Source organism: Phyllostomus discolor, chromosome 4 (genome assembly GCF_004126475.2).
Source record: "Phyllostomus discolor isolate MPI-MPIP mPhyDis1 chromosome 4, mPhyDis1.pri.v3, whole genome shotgun sequence".
NCBI classification, from domain to species: Eukaryota; Metazoa; Chordata; class Mammalia; order Chiroptera; family Phyllostomidae; genus Phyllostomus; species Phyllostomus discolor.
This window is the reverse complement of record NC_040906.2, coordinates 188,411,669-188,431,961: the sequence shown is the minus strand read 5'-3', so window position 1 is coordinate 188,431,961 and position 20,293 is coordinate 188,411,669. Positions and strand designations below refer to the sequence as shown.

The 20,293-nt window shown below is 49.0% G+C and overlaps 1 protein-coding gene across 1 annotated transcript; it reads left to right on the top strand.

The window, feature by feature from the left end:
* The first annotated feature begins 5,808 nt into the window (after window positions 1–5,808).
* Window positions 5,809–7,793, top strand: OLIG3 (oligodendrocyte transcription factor 3). The gene has a single exon (XM_028510939.2). The coding sequence runs from the start codon at window positions 5,858–5,860 to the stop codon at window positions 6,674–6,676; it is 819 nt and encodes a 272-aa protein (XP_028366740.1). The 5' UTR covers window positions 5,809–5,857; the 3' UTR covers window positions 6,677–7,793.
* The last annotated feature ends 12,500 nt before the right edge of the window (window positions 7,794–20,293 follow it).

Here is a 20,293-nt window from a genome sequence, read left to right as displayed (position 1 = left end):
ATGCAACTATGCATGTATGTTTCAGAATGTACATGTATAGATACCTATAATAAAAAAGTAGCAGAATAAGCTGATGACAAGAGTGTTGACACCTTTTTATCTTCTATTGCTCTATACATAAGTTCTTACATAATAATCTCTTTGTGGTATCATTTATTTATATAGTTTTTGTATAAACTTTAATGTTACTGAACAGAAGATGAAGATAATACATATGCAACATAAGATATTTACCTCTAAAATAAATATTTATCTCTAAAATAACACTAAATTCCTTAAACACTATAGCAAAGAGCACAGTAATATTTAATAATCTAATTCTAATAGACTGTACCAAGGAGATAATACAATAACTTCCAAAAACAAAATGCAGAATTTAATATTCTGTGCTATTTTATGTTAAGATATCAAATTGTATACTGTGGCCTCTACCATAAAATCACAAAAGAATTGAATTACGAACAATAAAATACTAATTTGAAATCATCTACTTAGTGTTTTTTCAGTATTGGTATTAATGAACCACAAATGCACAATGTCAGTGCACATGTCAAGAATGTGTGTATAAGTATGCAAATTTTAATATAACTTATTGATTTACATGATTGATGACCAGTGATATTTAAATCAATTTAAACATCCCAATCTTGAGGGAAAAAAAAATTCAACTTATAGGCTTAGAAGGGGAACTCAAGAGAGGATTTGGCAATTGAGCAGATGTTACCAGAATGGAGGGAAAAAAATTAAAGTACTGAAGTATGCTCACTAATTGAACCAAATCCTATAAATGAAGCCCGGAAGCTCATATCTCCTTTGACTTTAGTCAGTCTTTAAATAATTGTAATGAGTCTGTAAGTTCTAGCCAACTCGCTGCTAATGCGTCATTAAAATCACACTTCTCCTTCTGCCAGTGGATTGACTTGTCTGTGTATTCACATAACGAGCAACTCTTCAGTGTATGCTATTTCGGAGCTTCCTTGCATTTTCCAGTCTCACATCCAACATTGCGAAAGGCAGTTACTATCTCCTCATAAAATTCTACTGTCCTTCAACTTCTGCTGTTTTTCCCGTACCAAAGTCAGATTTTGAAAAGAAGAGGGCAACTACTGGACAGATAGATCAGTGGGTGTTCAAGATATTATGGAAAATATGGGGCAACCAGAAAACTGAAACACTTTGGGCAGCTGCCCCAGATCTGTTCTCTCGGGCCCTTCTAGCACCTATTACATTGTTGCGATTTCAATGTTGGCACCTCTGAATGGGGGTCTGGGGGCTCAGTCCCTAGCCACAACTCCGCCAGCCAGGATTCGCTGCTGAGGGAAAAGATCATTCCTGCTTGGCTATGGTTTATGTCAACGTTTAATTTTAAAAAACTTGTTGTGTTTTTCTACTTTTTCTTTGGGTTAAGGATTCTTTGATCACCCTAAGAGCCTTGATTGACTCGGCCCCCGCTGCTATCGTTGGGGAGCGATTGTTGTACTCACAGGCTGAAACTACTGTTTGAGAAGTTCCTTTCGTGGTCAACTAGTTGTTAGGCTATTTCTCCGGTTGCACACGATGGCACATCTTTAGAACTATCTGGGCATCCCTTTCATCTTTTTGGTTTTGGAAGGGGGTTAGGTTAAAAGGTGAAGCCCACAGGGCAGCCTCCTGCTGCTCGGTCTCGGCCAAAGTTTCTGCGGGTCAAGTTTGAGGCTTGACGATCGACAGGAGCCCCTGGACGTTGCTGATTGACCGGCTCCTCACTGTAGCAACCCGGCAGGTCAGCCAGCGCGACATTCGCCTCTGGACTCCTCGGGGGGGGGGGGGGGGGGGGGGGGGTTGTTGCTCCTGAGCCCAAATCGCTCCAGCCTCAGGCAGAGCCGGCAGCTGCTGGAGAGCAACTCCGTGGCTGGAGCTGCTGAGCGGTGGGCGCCGAGCGCAAGCGGCAGGCACACGGCAACGGGTAAGAGACTGTGCCTGGTGATGGACGGGGGCGGGATGTCAGGACGAACGGTAGATGCTTCAGCGCGTGGTCCCCGGGAGTCTCTGAGCTGAGGCTGTGCGCCCTGGCCACGCGGGGAAGGCTGGGCTGCTCTTCCGACCAGGTCCCCGTGCGGACCTGCTGCTTTGGCGCATTGCACAAAGGCTGGGAAACTCGCGCGCTCTTGCCAGAGCCAAGACTGCTGGGCAGGAAGCAACCCGCAGTCCTTGGGAAGCACCTGTTGCCAGAGAACGACCCCTACCTCCGCGCCGCCTCTGCCTCGCAGCGAGGACGCGGGGTGTGGCTCCAGAGAGCTGGGCCCCGCACTGCCGCTGGGTGGCTCGCTCCATCTCCTTGTCTGTCCGAGCCCTGGGCATGGGCCCCCGGCCAGGGCCAAGGTCAAGGTGCATCTCTGGCTAGGGCTCCTTTGGACTGCTTCACCAGCTTCCGCCCAACGCCTGCTCCCTTACTCTGTCCTTGCACACACCCGGGTGCATGATGGCAGAGACACACTGTGAAGAAATCCGCCAGCTCTCGCTCCTGAGTTCCGCGCCTGCTCCTTCTCGGGTTCTGGGCTCATCCCCAAAGGCTGAGCAAGGTTCGTGGGTGAACCCTCACGATCGAAGCGACTCGGTGAGGCAGGCGCTTGGGAGCAGAGCCAGAGCTGCCCTGCGGGCGGCTTCAACTTTAGGGCCCTGGCAAGTATCAACCCATTTTATGGTGAGCAAAGTTGTGGCTCCTTTATTCACTCTCCTTCTTCTCGTTTTTAATCTTTCCAAGAGACAGAGAGTGAGGAACAAGCCTCCTAGGAGAGTCTGGGGCTCCTGCTTGGAGTGCCTGGCTGGCTGAGACCCTGGACTTCGGGCCATACCCCACTGTCATAGCGGCCCTTAGGGAAAGCAGGGGGCGACCACAAATGGGAGGACGCACTGTATTCCGGACTGTGACCGAGGGCCTTGGGCCTGGACTGACAGATCTGCCACTTCAAGCATCACCAGGTTACTAGAGCTAAAGACCCTTTGGGAATAGGGGCTGGGGCGGGGGGGGGGCCCGATCTGGTCAGTGTCCTGCCCCCCTTCGGCGCCTGGCGTAGACCCCACCCCCATCTCGCAGGAGCTGGTCGCGGTAGGTGCACGCTCCCTCTTGGTGGAAAGGCGGTGCGGAGGAAGAGAGGTTTCTGGTTCCGACTTCCAGAACCCCGGCCCCTGTCTTTACACTCCTGGCACTGAGTCGCTCAGCTTGTATTTGGAGGGCTGCTTTCCGCCACCGTCTTTGCCCCCCGCAACCTCCTCGGTTAATTTGGGGGAATTTTACACCCTATTGCATATTGTCCACTGAGAAAATAGGGGTTTTTAATCCGGTAAAATATCTGCCAACGGCATGATGTTTCTCCTCCTTCACTTGCAACCCTTCCGCTCTAAACAGACTGTGGTACTTCTCGAAATCAAAACTGGGGAGCAGCACTCGCAGTTGGGGCGTGGAAAAGACACGTGGAAACCCAGGGGCCAGGGAGGAGGCTCTGGAGGACCTCGGGGGGGGGGGGGGGGTCCCGCGCCCTCCCCAGAGGCGGCGAAGCCGCTTTCCCTACAGTGGAGGTCTCCCTGCCGCCCCCCATCCCCCCACCCCCGCCCCCACGGAGCAGCAGGCTAGCCTCAGAGGGCTGCGGCCTGGACCACGCCTCTCCCCCCGGGTGCTGTCGGACACCCATTCGGTGTCCGAATACATGCCGATGTTCTGGAACCCTTCCCCACAAAAGCAGCTGGGAGGCGGGGGAGAGGGGCGATGTCATTGAGCAAAAATGGGCAAGTTTGGCGAGTTAAGAAACATCCCTTTGGCTTGGATATTAGGAGTGCGTTTGCACATCAATCTTTCCACAATCAATCACATCTTGTGGCTTTTCCATTTTAAGAAACTTTTCTTCCAAGGAGGTGAGGGCAGTTGGAGGATAAGAGGCTGTGTCCAAACTTCAAGGACATTGCAGTCCTGGCCTTGGAGGGACTGTTGGCCATTTTCTTTTTTTACAGGAAAGCAAAGTTTGGTGTAGAAAAAGCATCCGTTCCAACTTTACGCCTGCCCCCCCCCACCCCCTCCTACTGGTATTGTCAGCGCCACTTTCGCGGTGTCAGTGCCAATGAGGCACAGACTCGCAGAGGACCGAACCCCATCTCTCTCTCTCTCTCTCTCTCTCTCTCTCTCTCTCAGTCTCCTCTCCCCCCCCCCCCGTCCTGTTGGTCTTTCCATTCGTGTCCCTGGAAAGCGAGGCCTCCTCCTCTCGAGTCCTAGAGACTTCCAGTGACTCCGCCGCGCAGACTGAGGCCCTAACGACCCAAGGACCGTTTCGGTTTCGCGCTCTGCACCCAGACACTCAGCACAACTTAGCGTCTGTCACCGGTCCCTCCGAGCCGGGAGCGTGGCGGCACCCAGGTTCTCTTAGAGGCCGCCCTCCGGCTCTCTCCCTTCCAGGGATTTTTGCCTTCCCACCCCTCTCGCTGCTTAGCTATTCCCGATTGATAAAAAACACTGCAAGAGGGAAGAAAAACACGCGCGGACCTCGGCACTCGCCCGGAAGGCACCGAGCAGGAAGGCCTGCTCTGTATCCCCAGAAAAACTGTGTGCTGGACCGCCGTGCCCACGCGCGCACGCACGGGGCTTCTCCAGACCCTTTCGCTGCCGAAACACACACACACGCGCGCGCGCACACCACTGTAGCTTATTTTTCGACCCTGAGCTCCCGCTTTCCCCGGCTAGCTCCTCACTCTGGCACAGCGGACAGAGGCCGTAGGTGTCGCCAGGGTCCCCCGGCCGTGGGGAAGCCTAAGCAGGAACACGCTCCCGAGTTCCCGGGAACCTTTCCAATCCCTAACTCTTTCCCCGACCCCTCGGCTACTTCTCCTCCTCTCCTTAAGGTGCTCCTGTAACAGTACGATTTTCCCCTTTCAGTTCCAGGTCTAAGAAATTAAGAGAATTGCTCAAAGTTGCAAACCCATCACCAGACACGAATATCCTGTTGAAACCACACTGGAGGGGCCCAATACACAGAATGAGCACAATGTCTGTTTAGGAAAAGAGAACTAATTTAAAAAAAAAAACTTCAGTGAATGCACATGGACTGCAATCTCCTTCTCCCCTCTCCCCCACCTGTGCGTTGAACCTGCCCTCCATCCTCATCTGTCCCCGAAACCGTTCCATTGGGACTCTTTTTTTTTTTTTTTTTTGCCCACATATGCCAAAATTTAGGAGTAGCTATGAAAGGAAGGAGAAAGAATATTTCAATTCTTTTCTCCAAACCCAGAGGAATCTTCGCCGACCTTCCTAGCGTCTTTCCTTCCCTTCCTTGGTTTCCTTAGGTGTGATTCGGCTAGGGAAATTGAGAAGAGGGCTGGGGGTGGAGGCAAGTTTTTTAAAAAATCGGGAAGGCGTGAGCCGCAGCGGTGAGTATGTCAATCAGACGGTTTCGTGCCTGGGGGCTCCTAGCGGTCTGGAGCAGAGGTGTCCCAGGGCGGCCCCACAATGAATATGAATAGGAATCCTTGCTAAATGGGACAGCAAAGCGCACCGCCCTGAATGATGGCACGTCATCCTAACCAGCCCAGGATAGATAGGAGGGTTTCTTTTGTCTCTTTTCTCCGCCGCAGCTCTATAAAAGCCCCTCTTTTTCAGCGTGAGGTTAGTTCAAGCACACACCAACTAGCTGTCCAGGAAACAGTCTAACCGGAGAGAGGGGAGTGCGGAGGGAGGAAGGCGGGGAAAGGCAGTGCCTCTGCTCTTCTTCTCGCGTCTTGTCTCCGAGAAGTGGGTTCTTGGGCTGTGCAGATTTTTTTTTTTTAATTCAAGATTTTCTTTAATTTTCCGCGTAAAGCTTCCCCACGATCGGGACGCATCCTCTGTCATAAAATGAATTCTGATTCGAGCTCTGTCTCCAGCAGAGCTTCGTCTCCGGACATGGATGAGATGTATCTGAGGGAGCACCACCACCGCCACCACCACCACCAGGAGAGCCGTCTCAACTCGGTCTCCTCCACGCAGGGCGACTTGGTGCAGAAGATGCCCGGAGAAAGCCTCTCGCGGGCCGGCGCCAAGGCTGCGGGTGAGAGCAGCAAGTACAAAATCAAGAAGCAGCTGTCAGAGCAGGACCTACAGCAGTTGCGGCTGAAGATCAACGGACGCGAACGCAAGAGGATGCACGACCTGAACCTCGCCATGGACGGGCTGCGCGAGGTCATGCCCTATGCGCACGGGCCTTCGGTGCGAAAGCTCTCCAAGATCGCCACTCTCCTGCTGGCCAGAAACTACATCCTCATGCTCACCAGCTCTCTAGAGGAGATGAAGAGGTTGGTTGGAGAGATCTACGGAGGCCACCACTCGGCCTTCCACTGCGGGACCGTGGGCCATTCGGCCGGCCACCCAGCGCACGCCGCCAACGCTGTGCACCCAGTGCACCCCATCCTGGGTGGCGCGTTGTCGTCCAGCAACGCTTCATCACCGCTGTCCGCAGCCTCGCTGCCCGCCATCGGCACCATTCGGCCTCCCCACTCTCTGCTCAAAGCGCCCTCTACGCCGCCCGCGCTACAGCTGGGCAGCAGCTTCCAGCACTGGGCCGGGCTGCCCTGCCCCTGCACCATCTGCCAGATGCCGCCTCCACCGCACCTGTCCGCTCTCTCTACAGCCAACATGGCCCGGCTGTCCGCTGAGTCCAAGGACTTGCTCAAGTGAGCAGTGGACGGGCCCGGCTGCGGAGGATGAGGGAGAGTGATGGAAGGGGCCGCGGTGCGGGGCAAGGAGGGAGGGGAAAGGCTGGGCACTCCGCCGGCGGGAGGGTGGTGCGGGGTCCTGCGGCCCCCCACATGGGCTAAGAGATCTCGGACCCCACTTGACCCCAGAAGGAAAGGACCGAAACCAAACTGCAATTTCTAAGTGGTAGCGAAGGGGGACTCGAACCAGACGTCGTGTGTTTTGCATGCATGCTTCTTTTCCCCATGCCGCGCCTGTCTTTCTCAGTCATACGCTCTTATCAAAACTGCATCTGTTGTAAAAAGAGGGGATCAGTATAGCTACAAACTTGGGAAGGGACTTCAGAGTTGGCTTTCTCTGTCTCGCTCTGCGTTCTCACCTTGGAAAAGACAACCATCCCTTCTGCGCAAAACAAATGTAAATATTTTCTTGAGATGGGTGCAATTCTGACTGTCATTAACCTCTCCACAGTTGTTTTGGTTTTTCGAGATAACGGAGGGAGAGAGAGAGAGAGAATAAAGACCCAAGTTTTGAATCTCGCCTCTGGTCCAGGGCATGACATCTGTTATGTGGGTTTTTCTTAAGACGCAGTGTAGGTCAAAAGAATGCATGCAGGCTTCTAAATGAATCTTGTCTAAACATGTTGTGCAGGCCGTGATGCCATTTTCCTTGTAACAAGGATTTATTAGTGAATTCTCCCAAGTACTCCGTACATCTGTCTGTGTTTGTATGACATGAAAATGGGGGCAGAGTGCAAAGGCCCACGTTCACGCACATGCGCTTCTTCTCCCACCCCCAAACCCTTCAACTCCATTCCCAACCTTCTTGGCTGTTCGGCTGTTCTATGGGCCGGCGGCTGCCAGAGCCTGGGCTCCTTCCACTAGCTTGCTCCACTCCCCCTTGCTCAGTTATTCTGCATGCAGGGTCGGCTCTCTCTTATCATCAGCTTTGAAAACTTATTGTGGTATGGGGAGGGGTACCGTTTTTATTTTCCTGGACATTTGCTTGAAATATTTTGTTAGGGCTTCAAAGACAATACCTGTCTTTATTTTTTATATATTCTTGATAACTATGATATATTTATTAATAACCAGTGTTTCTGGATGAGATTTCAAATAAAAAAGAACCTTTAAATCCTAGCTTTGCCTTTGCCTAAAATCTGTGAAGGTGGGGTAATGGGCAGGGAACTCGTGGACTCAGTGAGGTGTGTCTGGGCCTGGGTGAGAAATTGGGGTGGCCTGCAGATGTGACGAGTTTTTGCTGGTCACTCACAGGTAAAGAGGTCAGATAAATTGGTGTTAATTATTACAACTGAATGTCCTTTGAATGAGAGCACTGTGCACGTTGGTCATCTTGTGATATGTGAGCTCCTTGTTTCTCTGCAGTAATCAGACCCTCATAAACTCCGCAATTGAGATTTTTTTTAAAAAGTCATCTGGAAACCCCAAATGACAGGAAATGAGAGGCAGAGTAGTGACTGCAGCGGCTGTGTTGGCAACAGATAAGAATGAAGCAGTAAATTAACTTCTTTTCACTTTAAATTGACCATGTGGCCTTAAAGAAAAAACAGGCTAAAATGCAGTATATGTTTTAAAAGTCAACAAAGAATGGTCCTAGAGAATAATCAAATACCCGGCCCCCTGCCTGCTCCCTGGGCTGCAGCCCCACGGAGAAAGGGAAGGCCGCTCTGCTTTGTAAAGTGAGCAGGGGGAAGCCAAGGACCGCCCAAGTCCCAGCATCTCGCAGATTTATAGGGGTAATTCTCCCTTCTTTCCTCCCTTAGAAGATGGCAGGTCTTTAGTGGAACACAAACTGTTTGCAAGTGTTATGGGGGGAGGACTGGGGAATAAAGAGAAAAATCTACACTGATGATGGCTAAAACTGGGGTCTTTCAAATCGATTACTTTACTTTCCATCCCTTCGTCCCGTCACAGTTCCAAATAGTGTATGTAAGCGAAAGTGATCCAGCAAGAAGATTGTGTTTGTTTATAAAGGACAAGAAATCAAGTTCAAGCGATGATAACCCCAACAGCACATGCCTTTATTTCCTACTAAGGAAAATAAAGCCTGGTTGAGATGTGCCACCCCCAATTTGCCCCTGGATTAGATGTAACGCAGCCTTTCTGTTGGCTGATTCCTAACCTCCTCCTCAAGAGGGAGAGGCCCAAGGCATTCTCCCCGGGGCAAGAACTGTCTCTCTCCAGCACCCAGCGTGGACAGACATCGAGAAGCACCTGTCTCTTCCTTCCTGGGTCTCCCACTGCCTGCCTGGTGCTGCCCCTCCTTGGGGAGGGGTGCATCTCTGTGGGTCCTGGTTCTATTGAAATCTCTCTCCTCCATATCTTTTTACCCCCTGCCCTCCCCAGCTCCCCCACTGCCAGGGAGAAAGACCAGAGTGAGAGTCTACAGTGGAAGGTGCTTATTTCCTCTGGGTTTTGGCAGACAAATGGGGGAATAATCGTTTGTTTCCCAAGGGTGATTCATTTCTCCGGGTAAGCAAAGAGCTGTTGAGGATTTATTTGAAACCAACACAAGGCAGCCTTCCAGCCTTTCCCCGTGAGTTTATTATGTAGAAAGGGGAGGGAACAGAGAAGTTTCATCAATCAGGAAAACGTCTTTCCCCTAAGCCAGTTGCTTCTCTGAGTCCTGTTTCCAAAGGCCTGGTCTTGGGAAAACGCTGGAGAGGCCTGACCGCTGGCTTAGCAGAGGGCTTTACCCGATCTCTAGAGCTGGAGTTTAATGTGGGTGCAGTACGGAGTAAGGCCACACCCCTTTACCAGGGCAACGCTGGCTTTTGAAGTCGCGCTGCTGGGACAAGAATCCTTGTAGTTTTTTTTCCAGCGGCCAACGTAAAGAGCCGAGTCCTACGGCCCGCGGGTCACTGTGCTAGAAAGAACCTGAATCGCAGAGGACTCGACCCCAGGCTGTCCGAAAGCGGGAAAACAGGCCCTGCTTCCGACGTTGAGGAGTTCTTCTAAAGGGGCTGAGCTCTTTTCTGGGTCACAAAATTCCCCCCTCCCAAGCCCCCGCCTTACCAACTGGGAGAAAGGAGTAGAACAGGGCAAGAACTCAAGAAGGAAGGCGATTTGGAAGCCAGGTCTCCCGGAGTTCCTTGATTTATTGGGTAGGACCAGTCACCCCTGGCCTCCCGGGAAGGGCCTTGCCGCGGTGCGAGCTGGTGAGCAGGGAATGTGACTTTGCAAGTGACTCTTCCTTGCATTTCCCATTAAATTCTCAAATGACTGATTCCAGAAACAAAGTTATGTGGCCAGGAAAGTGAGGATATTTAGGCGTTTGGTATTCTTTTTTTTTTTTTTATGTGAATTTGCCACCTTCTCCAAAGTTCTGAAGTTTAAAGCAGTTTTTAATTCCATCTAGAAACACGACAACGATCCTTTTATTCCAAAATGAAAGTTGCTTTATCGTTAAAAGGACCGCGAAAGCCTCGTGGGCAGAGATATCTTGAGAAGCCTGCCTTCAAACCTCCTTGTGGTTTAAGCCGGTGACCGAACTTCAAGAGGGAGGGAGACAGCCACACTTTGAGAGGGAAAGCAGACCACTAGGCCTTGGTTTCTAGCCACCGTCTCCTCCTCTGGGGGTTCTGGGGCTTTGGGTTTATACCCCGAAAAAGGTCGGTCTGAGCAGCCCACGAAGCCCAAGGTCTTGAGTTCTCAAACTTTGTTTTCAAGCTGCCGGATCGAGTAAGGTTTTGCGGCCTCCACTAACACACTTGGCAGAAATTGCAAAAGCCCCTCCTCTCTCAGCTCATGAGATTCACCTGCGCTTTCTAGGTCCCTTCTGGAGACCTCAGGCCCCTCTCTCCCCTCCCACCGTCCGACTGAAGGGTGCGTTCCTAGCCGTCCCGCCGCCGCTCTGCCACCCTTTGGGGTCCCTGGACAGGCCCTGGGGCCTGAGACAGGCCTCGGGCTGGGCGAGGCTCTGCCCCTGAGAGACTGAAGACGCCTCGCAGGAGTTCAGCTTCAACCCTCGGAGGCTCTTCCAGAACGGACGGGACTAGAGAGGTCAGTCCCTGGCTCGCAGGGCACTCCTCCCAGCACCTCTTCACGGCCGCCGCTCACAGCCCGAGCCGGGGCAGAGGAATTCTGCCGAGGGGACCTCGGGCCAACCTGGCCACTAGGGATTTGGACTCTCCTGTTAGCGCGGCCCCGCGGGCCCCGGATCCTCAGGTGCGGGAAGCGCAGCCGGAGGAGGAGCCCAGCCTAAGGGCTCTGGCAGTGGCTTCGGAAAGAAATTGGCCAAAGGAGGGGCCTCGCTGGCTTGGGCGCACCTGCATCTTCCCCGCCTCTCCTCAAACTTGCTAGAGAACGAGTGCCCCCCTTCCCTACCCCCGCCAAGTCTCTGAGCCTCCCTGGTACTTATTTCCCTTCTGAGTAGTGGGGAGGAGGCAAACCCCTAAGGCTCGGGTCTGCAGAGTCTCGCTTTTTGTTCGTTTTCAGTGACACCCTCCTTGGGACACTGCGGTCTCGGGGCTGCGAGGGGCCAGAGAGATTGGGGCGCGAGGATCCTGCGAGGCGGAGAGCTCAAAACCCTTCGGAATCAGTGCTGGTCGCGGCCGCCAGAGCCCTCGGACCGGATCCTTCCCTAGCCGCTGATTTCACTGGATGAGTGGCCTCCCTCCGTCCTCCTGCTCCCAGCGAAAGGAGCAGGGAGCCAGCCGGGGTCAGCGCCCCACACGGCGGGAACTGGCCCCACACTCACTCGGGCTCTGGGGCCTAACTCAAAGCAGGGCGGCGCCGAGACTCCTGCTCTGTGCGGAGCTGGGGTCCGGGAGTTGGGGCTGCGTCGGGTGGGAGGTGTCGGTCTCCATGCCCGACCCTGGGCTCCTCGCCGTCCGCTCTGCAGGCCCAGGCGGTGGGGGCGCAGGCGACAAGAGAAGGGAGCACAGAAAGGGATGTCTCGGCGCTCCGACAGGACTGCGTGCCCTCTTGTAGAGAGCCTCGAATTGCCTCAGCGTTTACGGAAACGGGGAGGGAGAAAAACAGTAACAGTAACAGCCAACAAACCCAAACTTGAGGCGAGTGCTGCAGAAGCGCTCTTTTTCTTCTGCGGTCCCTGCGCCCCCAAGCCCAGTCTGGCGCTGACAGTTGGTAAACTTTGCTAAAACGATCGGGTCGTCGTCGGTCTGGGTGGCCCAGCTGCTGCGCCTTCCCCAGCCACGTTTCCTCGTTGGGGACACTCACGGAGGACCCAACCGCCAGGCTCTCCGCGTCCGACCCGGGCCACAACGCCTCGCGCCACGTCTCTGCTTTTAATCCAAGCCCTATCTATCCCTGCCCCGGGTTCTGGCACTAAAGTTCGGACTCGGTCCCGCAGCCGGCAGTCAGGAAAGAAGGCTCAACATGCCCAGGAGCGAGCCACTGGGGGCCGGAACCCGCTGGGGCTGAGGCCCCGGGATGGACAGGGAGGGATGCGCAGATCTGGGCGCTCGGCTCCCAGGCCTGATTCCGCTGCCGCGTGTAGGGATTCAGACAGAAGCGGAGTGGGCTGGGTTTCTGGAGCCGGAGGAGGGCAGGGAGGGTGCAGCGCCAAAGGGCCTGTGAAGCAACTTGGGAAAGCTGTCCCCGAAAGTTTTAGGGCTCCGTCTGGCCCTGGCTTAATAAGGACCAGTCTTTCCCTGGCGTTCGGTGCCTGACACCTGGAGAGGGTAGGTATCGGGGACTGATTCTGGGGACGACACAGTTTACTCGCGAGATGCAGCTTCTCAAGAACCCCTTGTCTCCCTCGGAAAACTCCAGAAGCCAAGCTCTGAGCCTCTTCCCCCACCCCCCGTCCCCGCCCCGGGGTGCTGCAGAGCTGCGGTGCCGAGAACGCGTTTCTGCGGGGGTGTGACGCACTTTGTAGACACTCTCTTCCCCTGCCAGTTAGTTACCGCTCCCTCCTTTCCTCCCCACAGCCCACCCCTCGCTTCCCATCTACCCCGAAAAAGAACGAGGAAACTCCCACCATCCTGTGGACCCATGTGTAAACAGACAGCGCTTTAGGGCACTCCTAGCGATGTAAGCCTTGACCGCACTTCCTTTGGCATTTCTCTGCACCTTACTCCACTTCAGCAGTGAACACTGTCTGAGTGCTTCCGACGTGCCAGGCACTGTGAGGGGCACCGGCGAGAAAGGAGCAAAACAGCGAGAGGAGGAATACATTCAGGAGCATAGCAAGCGTCCCCAGCGCTAGGGTCCTTGGAGCCTGGTGGGAAAACACCAGCGCCCTAAATTCGATGGTAACAGCTCCGCGGGCCGCAGAACGCCCAAGCCGTGCAAGCGGGTGCTTGCCGAGGGTTTTTCAGATGCTGGAAAACTCGCCGCCGGTTCGCCCTACCAGATAGAGGCCAGGAGCAGATGCCTTTGATTGATACGGAAATAAAAAGAAGTAATGAGGGCGGTGCTGAGTTTCCTCGCAGTTATTCAGAGATTTATGGACAGTAAGATAAACTTAAGTCTGGGGCATCTTCGTAATTCATGTCCCCATTAGTTATTACCAAATGAGCAAATCATTTTTCTTCTGTTTTTTAAAGGAAAAAAAAAAGGAGAGCAAGAAAAGCGGGGAGGTTGGGAGGAATCTTCTTTTAATGGGATTAGAGTCATTATCCTGCTCCTCTCCGTGGGTCCCTGAGCTACAGAAACTTGCCTCTTGACTCCCGAGTTCAGCAGGCTGCGGTCCAAACATAAAACAATCCTGTAATTTCCTTCAAGAACAAAAGTTTTCAAAGAAACGACCTGCACGGTATCCCCCTCAACAAAGCAGAACCGACTTAATGGTTTGTTAATTACTACATCTCTGCAGGGGGAGCGAGGCTTCGGAAAGGATCGCTGCAAACCCTCTGTTTCCCGAAGCTGCGGTCTGTCCCCAAACGTGCAGCTGCGGCTGCGCCATTGAAAACCCAGACAAAACAAAATCCCTGGTAAATAATCCCACGTAGAACACAAAGATTCCGCGTGCAATTGTGGAATCTTTGCTGGATGCTCAGGGAAGGCAGGAGGGAGCTCCTCTGGGGCTTCTGGGAATCTTTGAAGCTTGAAGCCAGGGGCTCCTCTAAGGAAAGTTTCACCAACCAGGGCGTGTGTGACTTTTTTGGTCCCCTTATTCTCCCGCGCTGAATTTCCTTCTCTTCCGTTCCATACTTCTTTTATCTAATCTTCTTTTGTACCAATTACGATCTGTTGTATTATTTAATACATTTTTGGTTTAGTCATCTTTTCTACTTGCTTGTCTATGAAGGATTTAAACCTGGAAGACAAATTTTAAGTGTTGTGGTTAAAAAAGAACACACTAGGGAATCAAAATACAGGAGAGAGATTTGGGATGTTATCTCTGACTTTTTCACATCTGTAAGTTATCAACTGCATCATGCAATTAAATATATCTTTAAAGTAAAAGAAAAACTTTAAAACCTTTACTTAAGCCCAAGCAAAGCTGACATTCAGTTAATTTGGCATCGGAGACAGTTAAGTAGAAAAACTCGACTTTTAAAACAGTTCCTTAGGGAGGGACACACACATGCTCCACACTAATTTAGAAAGTTCTAATCTGGTGCACCTTTGGCCTTGTGGGCCCCTTTAAATGAAACATTGTAGAAAGATAAAATGTGGCATCTATAGAGATGGGTATCATGAAAACGATCAAAAGGTGGAAATGACTGGTTTTGAAAATTAGTTCTTTGTCTAAATTATGCAATAGCAACAAGACCATCAGGCGACCTGGTTTGCCACAGCCACCACTGCCTCTGAAGGCAGTGACACTAAGGGACTGAAGCCAGCCCTCGCCTTCCTTACCAGTTGACCAGACCCTGCCTGGTGTGTGAGTCACACAGAGCAAAGGCATGGATCCGAGGGAGGCCAGCTCAAAAGTGGCTGATATGAACTGCCCATAATTGCCTTCCATATCGAATGCTTAGCAAACATACACTCGTCTCTCTTTTGGGAAAGTAAAAAAAAAATAAAAAATAAAAAAATAGATCTACTGAATGAAAAAGAGATCCATCATTTTAAACTCAGCTTGGCCCTCAATCAATACAACCTTTGTTTTGACTTTCTGTACAGCTAGCTGTTCATCCCAGTTATGAGAGGAATGGGGCCAGACACAGAGTGACAGTGTGACATGGGGGCCCAAATAGTGTTGTTTCTTTCTATGAAACCCTACAAAAGTCATCTTTGCACGCCTACTCAATGATGTCCTCATGACCTCGACTTCCACACAGTACACAGAACAAATAGACAAACATGAAAAACGAGGAACCTTTTCTCTTGCTGAGTAGTCCATGGGGAATACTAGAAGCAGAGGGGGCAACTGGTTGCCGGTTTTTACTTGAATTGTATTATGCGCACATTAGACTGCCCTACTGAACACAGAGCAGTCTTAGAAGTTGTACTGACTGACTATGCGATGTGCAGATGGGTCAGCTTCTTTTCTTTTCCTTTGCTCTCAGGTATCAGTGCTGCTCCTGACAAGGCGTTTTGATTTGGACGTTTTTTTTCCATTTTCTTACCCTTAGGTACTTGATGCTCTAGCAGTGTTGTTCTCCAGGCTCATAATTGAGATGCTTGATGTCTTCAGGACCAGAGTACATTGACTTATGACCAGTAACTTTTCATCACTATTGACATGATCAAGGTTTTAATTAAAAATACTAAGATTTTAAATACTATGCTATATTTTTACTGTGAAAATACTATATTATTACTGTGAAAATATGGCATTTTTCACAGTAAACACAAGATCTCAACACAAGGAATTTACAGAGGATCTGTCACTTGAAGGAAAACAGTAAGAGTAAAACCTTTTTCCTGGCTGGCATAGCTCAGTGGATTGCAAACCAAAGTGTTGCAGGTTCGATTCCCAGTCAGGGTACATGCCTGGGTTGCAGGCCATGACCCCTAGCAACCACACATTGATGGTTCTCTCTCCCTCTCTTTCTCCCTCCCTTCCCTCTTTAAAAATAAATAAATAAAATCTTTAAAAAAGTAAAAACTTTTTGAAATATATTAAAAATGGAGCAAACTAATACTTTTAAAAGGAAACAATAGTTGTATGTGAACTTCAGCCAAATGCTAGCTTGCCCATGAAGTGCCTGATGCTGAGAGTATGGAAGAGAACTAGAGAGGAGGGAGGAAAAGACAGGTCGGAGAGTGTTACTTTTCTAAATTGTGGTTCCCTGGGCTATCGGATGCTATGTAGACCCTAAACCTCATCTAAGGGGACAGTGAGGGGTGAGAAGCTTTTCTTAATAGTCATTTACTTGGCCATTATAGATTCTTTTCTTTTTCTGTAGTTTACTATCTTGAAATTTTACTTAAAGGTTACTTATCTAAAATATATACCATTATGGTACAAAAGGATGCTCTAATGTTTATTGAACCTAGAATTAGGTTGATTGAAACATTCAGTGTTTCTCTATACTTTAAGCTTGAGGGGAAGGTCTGAGTGAGAGACGGAGAGGGAGAACGTGCAGGGCAGGGATGGAATGGATGCATTAACTGGAGTAGGTAAGGCAAGAAACATGGTGGCCACTTTAAAAGTGCAAACCATTTCTGCTGATAACACCGAATCCAGAGTTACTGTTACTAGTTTGTTGATGCACTTATATGCTCTAGATTGTTAAGACACTGCTTTGAAAAAAGATGATACTCACCGAAAAGATTTGGGGGCAGTTTTCTTTCCCTGTCTTCCTTCCCAATTTTCCTTCCTTCCTCTACTTCTCTCTTACTTCTTGATGATCTCATGGTCTTTCTCTCTCTCTTCTTTACCTCTCTTTTCCCATCCAGTCTCTGCTTTTTTCTCCATTCCCGTTCATCGCTCGACTCTCTTTGTCCACTTCCATTCACCACTTCATTGCTTTAGGGGAGCATGGGGTTTACATTGCCCTGGCCTTCCCACTCTGTCCTTGTGCATACAGTCTGCCTGCTCCTTCAACCAGCTTTGGTTTCTAGGAAGCCCCCAAAGCTATTTTAATATCTTCACTCTCAGCCTGTGTCATGTTACAGAAAAATGAGCTACATGGAAGTGTGTCTCAGAACCAGAGGTGTTAGCCCTGGCTGGCGTAGCTCAGTGGATTGAGCACGGGCTGGGAACCAAAGTGTCCCAGGTTCGATTCCCAGCCAGGGTACATTCCTGGGTTGCAGGCCATAACCCCCAGCAACCGCACATTAATGTTTCTCTCTCTCTCTCTCTCTCTCTCTCTCTCTCTCTCTCTCTCTCTCCCCCTCCCTTCCCTCTCTAAAAATAAATAAATAAAATCTTTAAAAAAAAAAAAAAAGAACCAGAGGTGTTAAAAAAAAAAAGTGCTCTAACTTTCAAAAGCAGCATTACCATGAGAATGTCTTTCTAGGTGATAGATAGCAGTATTATAGTAAGTATATGTTTTACCAGCTGATGTTAACTTGGGGGGAAATATTTATCTTAATAATAATAGCAACCACAAACTGATTAGTATGTGCCAGTCATGGTTTTAAATGCTCAACACATAGTAACACATTTAATTCTCACTGCAAACCTACAAAAGTAGTACTATAACTCCCTTTTTGCAAATGAGGAAACTTGAGGCACAGAAAGTTATGTAACTTTTCTAGGGTCATACAGCTGAAATGACCTGAATCAGTGGCCCTCAAATTGTGGTTCCCAAGCCAGCAGCCTCAGCATCACCTGGAAACTTGTTAGAAACACAGAGATTTCTAACGAGTGATATATTTACCTCACAAGCCAGTACAATAGATTGTCACAGTCTCGTGGATGGTGGCAGAAGACACAAGCCTCCCTGGTCAGAAACAAAGGATTTTATTTCTCACTGCAAAGAAAGTGTCATGAACTTCGTGGTCACATTGGTTCCCAGGCCCCTTAATTCCCATGAGAGTGATGTGGAGGTACCTGCTGCATGTGAAGTGGACTGTTTTACATCTGAGGAAACCCCAGCCTTTTATAATGAGCATTTAGCAAACCTGCCTGACTTTTGTTCTTCAGTGAGACATTGTATTTATTTTCCTGAGGCAAACAAACCTGTCCTCTGTTTGAAAGACAGATCCTATCTCTATCTTCCAAGGCTGTTCTCCCTACAAACACCCTTGAATAGACCGTCCAGAACAAAGTTTGTTAGTGTCTTGGGTCACAAGATGTGCAGAAATGCAAGAGACTATTTCCCAAAAGAGGGTTGAGATGAACACACTCTTTGGCAATTGGCACACTCTTGTCATTGTTCTGGACAAGGCCGTGTCTACTCCCATTCCCCTCCCTGACACAGGGATGATATACATCCTTGAATACGTACGCAGTGTAGGAATCCTTGTAAAATGAGCAGTGTCGGTTTCTGTGCGTACCTGTCTGAAATGTATACATGGACTGTGTTGTAGCCCTTCTACTTCTTACTCTTTTTTCTACTGGGCATTGTGTTTTAAGATCCATCTACTCTGCTGTTGGTTAATCTTGTGCTGACTTTTGACTCCTGTTGAGTATTCCCTAGTGTGTGGCCAACACAATTCGTTTCTCATCTCCCTCCTGATGGAACATAGCTTCCTTCTAGCACCCTGTTGACACGGCAATAAACATTGATATATATCCTCTTGCATCTGCCCAAGAATATTTCTGGGAGATATTTTATATCTAGATAGGTAGATAGATAGATACATCTTCAAGATATATAACCAGTATCCTTTGCTCATTTTTCTACAAGATTACCTATCTTTTTTGTTGTTGTTTTTCACGAGTTCCTTATATAGTTTAGATGATGAAAATCTTAGATATAACAACTGTTTTCTCCTAGCCTAATATCTTAATTTTGTGTTTTAAGAACTTATTTCTACATATGATACCCCAATTTTCCCAACATTGTCTTGGACGCTGTCTATCCTTTCCCTACTGATTTGTGGTGTCACCTTTACCCAATGCCAAGTTCCTATATATTTATGGGTCTCTTTCCGACTTCTCTATTCTGTACCATTGGTATATGAGTCTGTTTCTGTGCCACTACCAGGGTTACTATGCTATTACTAGTTTTTACTATGACCTAGAATTATGTCTTTTTTAAAAAAATTATTTTATTGTTATTCAATTATAGTCGTCTGCATTTACCCCCCACCACCCCAGCCATCCCCACCTCCCTCCCCTGATTCCGCCCCTCCTCGGTATTGTCCATGTGTCCTTTACAGTTGTTCCTGAAAACCCTTCCTCCCTTCCCCCCACTATCCCCTCCCACCTCCCCTCTGGTCACCATCAGACTGTTCTTAATTTCAGTGTCTCTGGTTATATTTTGCTCGCTTGTTCATTTTGTTGATTAGGTTCCAGTTAAAGGAGAGATCATATGGAATTTGTCCCTCACCACCTGGCCTATTTCACTTAGCATAATACTCTCCAGTTCCATCCATGCTGTTGCAAAGGGTAGGAGCTCCTTCTTTCTTTCTGCTGTGTAGTGTTCCATTGTGTTTTTAATCCATTCATTTACTGATGGGCACCTAGGTTGCTTCCAACTCTTGGCTACTGTAACTTGTGCTGCTATGAACATTGGGGTCCATAGGTTCTTTGGGATTGGTGTTTCAGGGTTCTTAGGATGTAAGCCTAGCAGTGGAATTGCTGGGTCAAAAGGCAGTTCCATTTTTAGTTTTCTGAGGAAATTCCATACTGTTTTCCACAGCGGCTGCACCAGTCTGCATTCCCACCAGCAGTGCACTAGGGTTCCCTTTTCTCTACATCTTGTCCAACACTTGTTTGTTGATTTGTTTATGATGGCCATTCTCACTGGTGTGAAGTGGTGTCTCATTGTGGTTTTAGTTTTTATCTCTTGTGGCTCGTGATGCTGAGCATCTTTTTGTATGTCTCTGGGCCCTCTGTATGTCCTCCTTGGAGAAGTGTCTGTTCAAGTCTTTTGCACATTTTTTATTTGAGTTGTAGAATCATGTGTTAATACCTGGTAAAGTGAATCCAGGGATGATAAAGTTTTTACAGGATGGTCATATTTGCTCCCAAACTAAATACATTCTAAGCCAATCAGAATAATGATTTTTTAAATGTAGTGCTAATATTATTACAAAATTCTCATCAACTGTTGCTTTAGGTAGAGAAGTATTGGTGGGAAAAGATAGACCTGTACCTATAGGCCTCTCAGAGTTATAATATTGTTATTTTTCTACTCTATTTTCTCAGCCTCAATGCCAACAATAGTGGTTAGGAATGCACAAGCTTTCTGGCTTTCTATTTGCAACAGTTTAATGCCTCATTAATCTAGGCTTAGAAGCAAGTTTCCTCCTGATTATAAAGGTGCAGAGATAGTGCTCATTGTTACATTCTACTATGTTATCTATAATACTTCATTGTATGTCTACTATACAGTGTCTTAGACAGTAGGTAGCAAGCACTGTACTAGGTTCTCAAGATACAATGGGGAAAAAGAAAGATGAGCTGTCAGCACTCAGTGAGGGAAATAATCAACTGAAGAGCAAAACAAAGCAGGGTTGATTGAATGAGTAGAGGAAATTTGAAAGAAGTTTCACTGGAGTGTAGAATTTCAGTTTTAAAAATAAGTAAACTAAGGCCCAGAGAGATTGGTAAACTTTTCCAAAGTCACACAGCTATTAAATGACAAGGCTGGAATTCAAACTC

Bases quoted from the DNA above. Each gene is read 5' to 3' on its own strand.
- OLIG3 (XM_028510939.2), top strand. From the start codon at position 5,858: ATGAATTCTGATTCGAGCTCTGTCTCCAGCAGAGCTTCGTCTCCGGAC.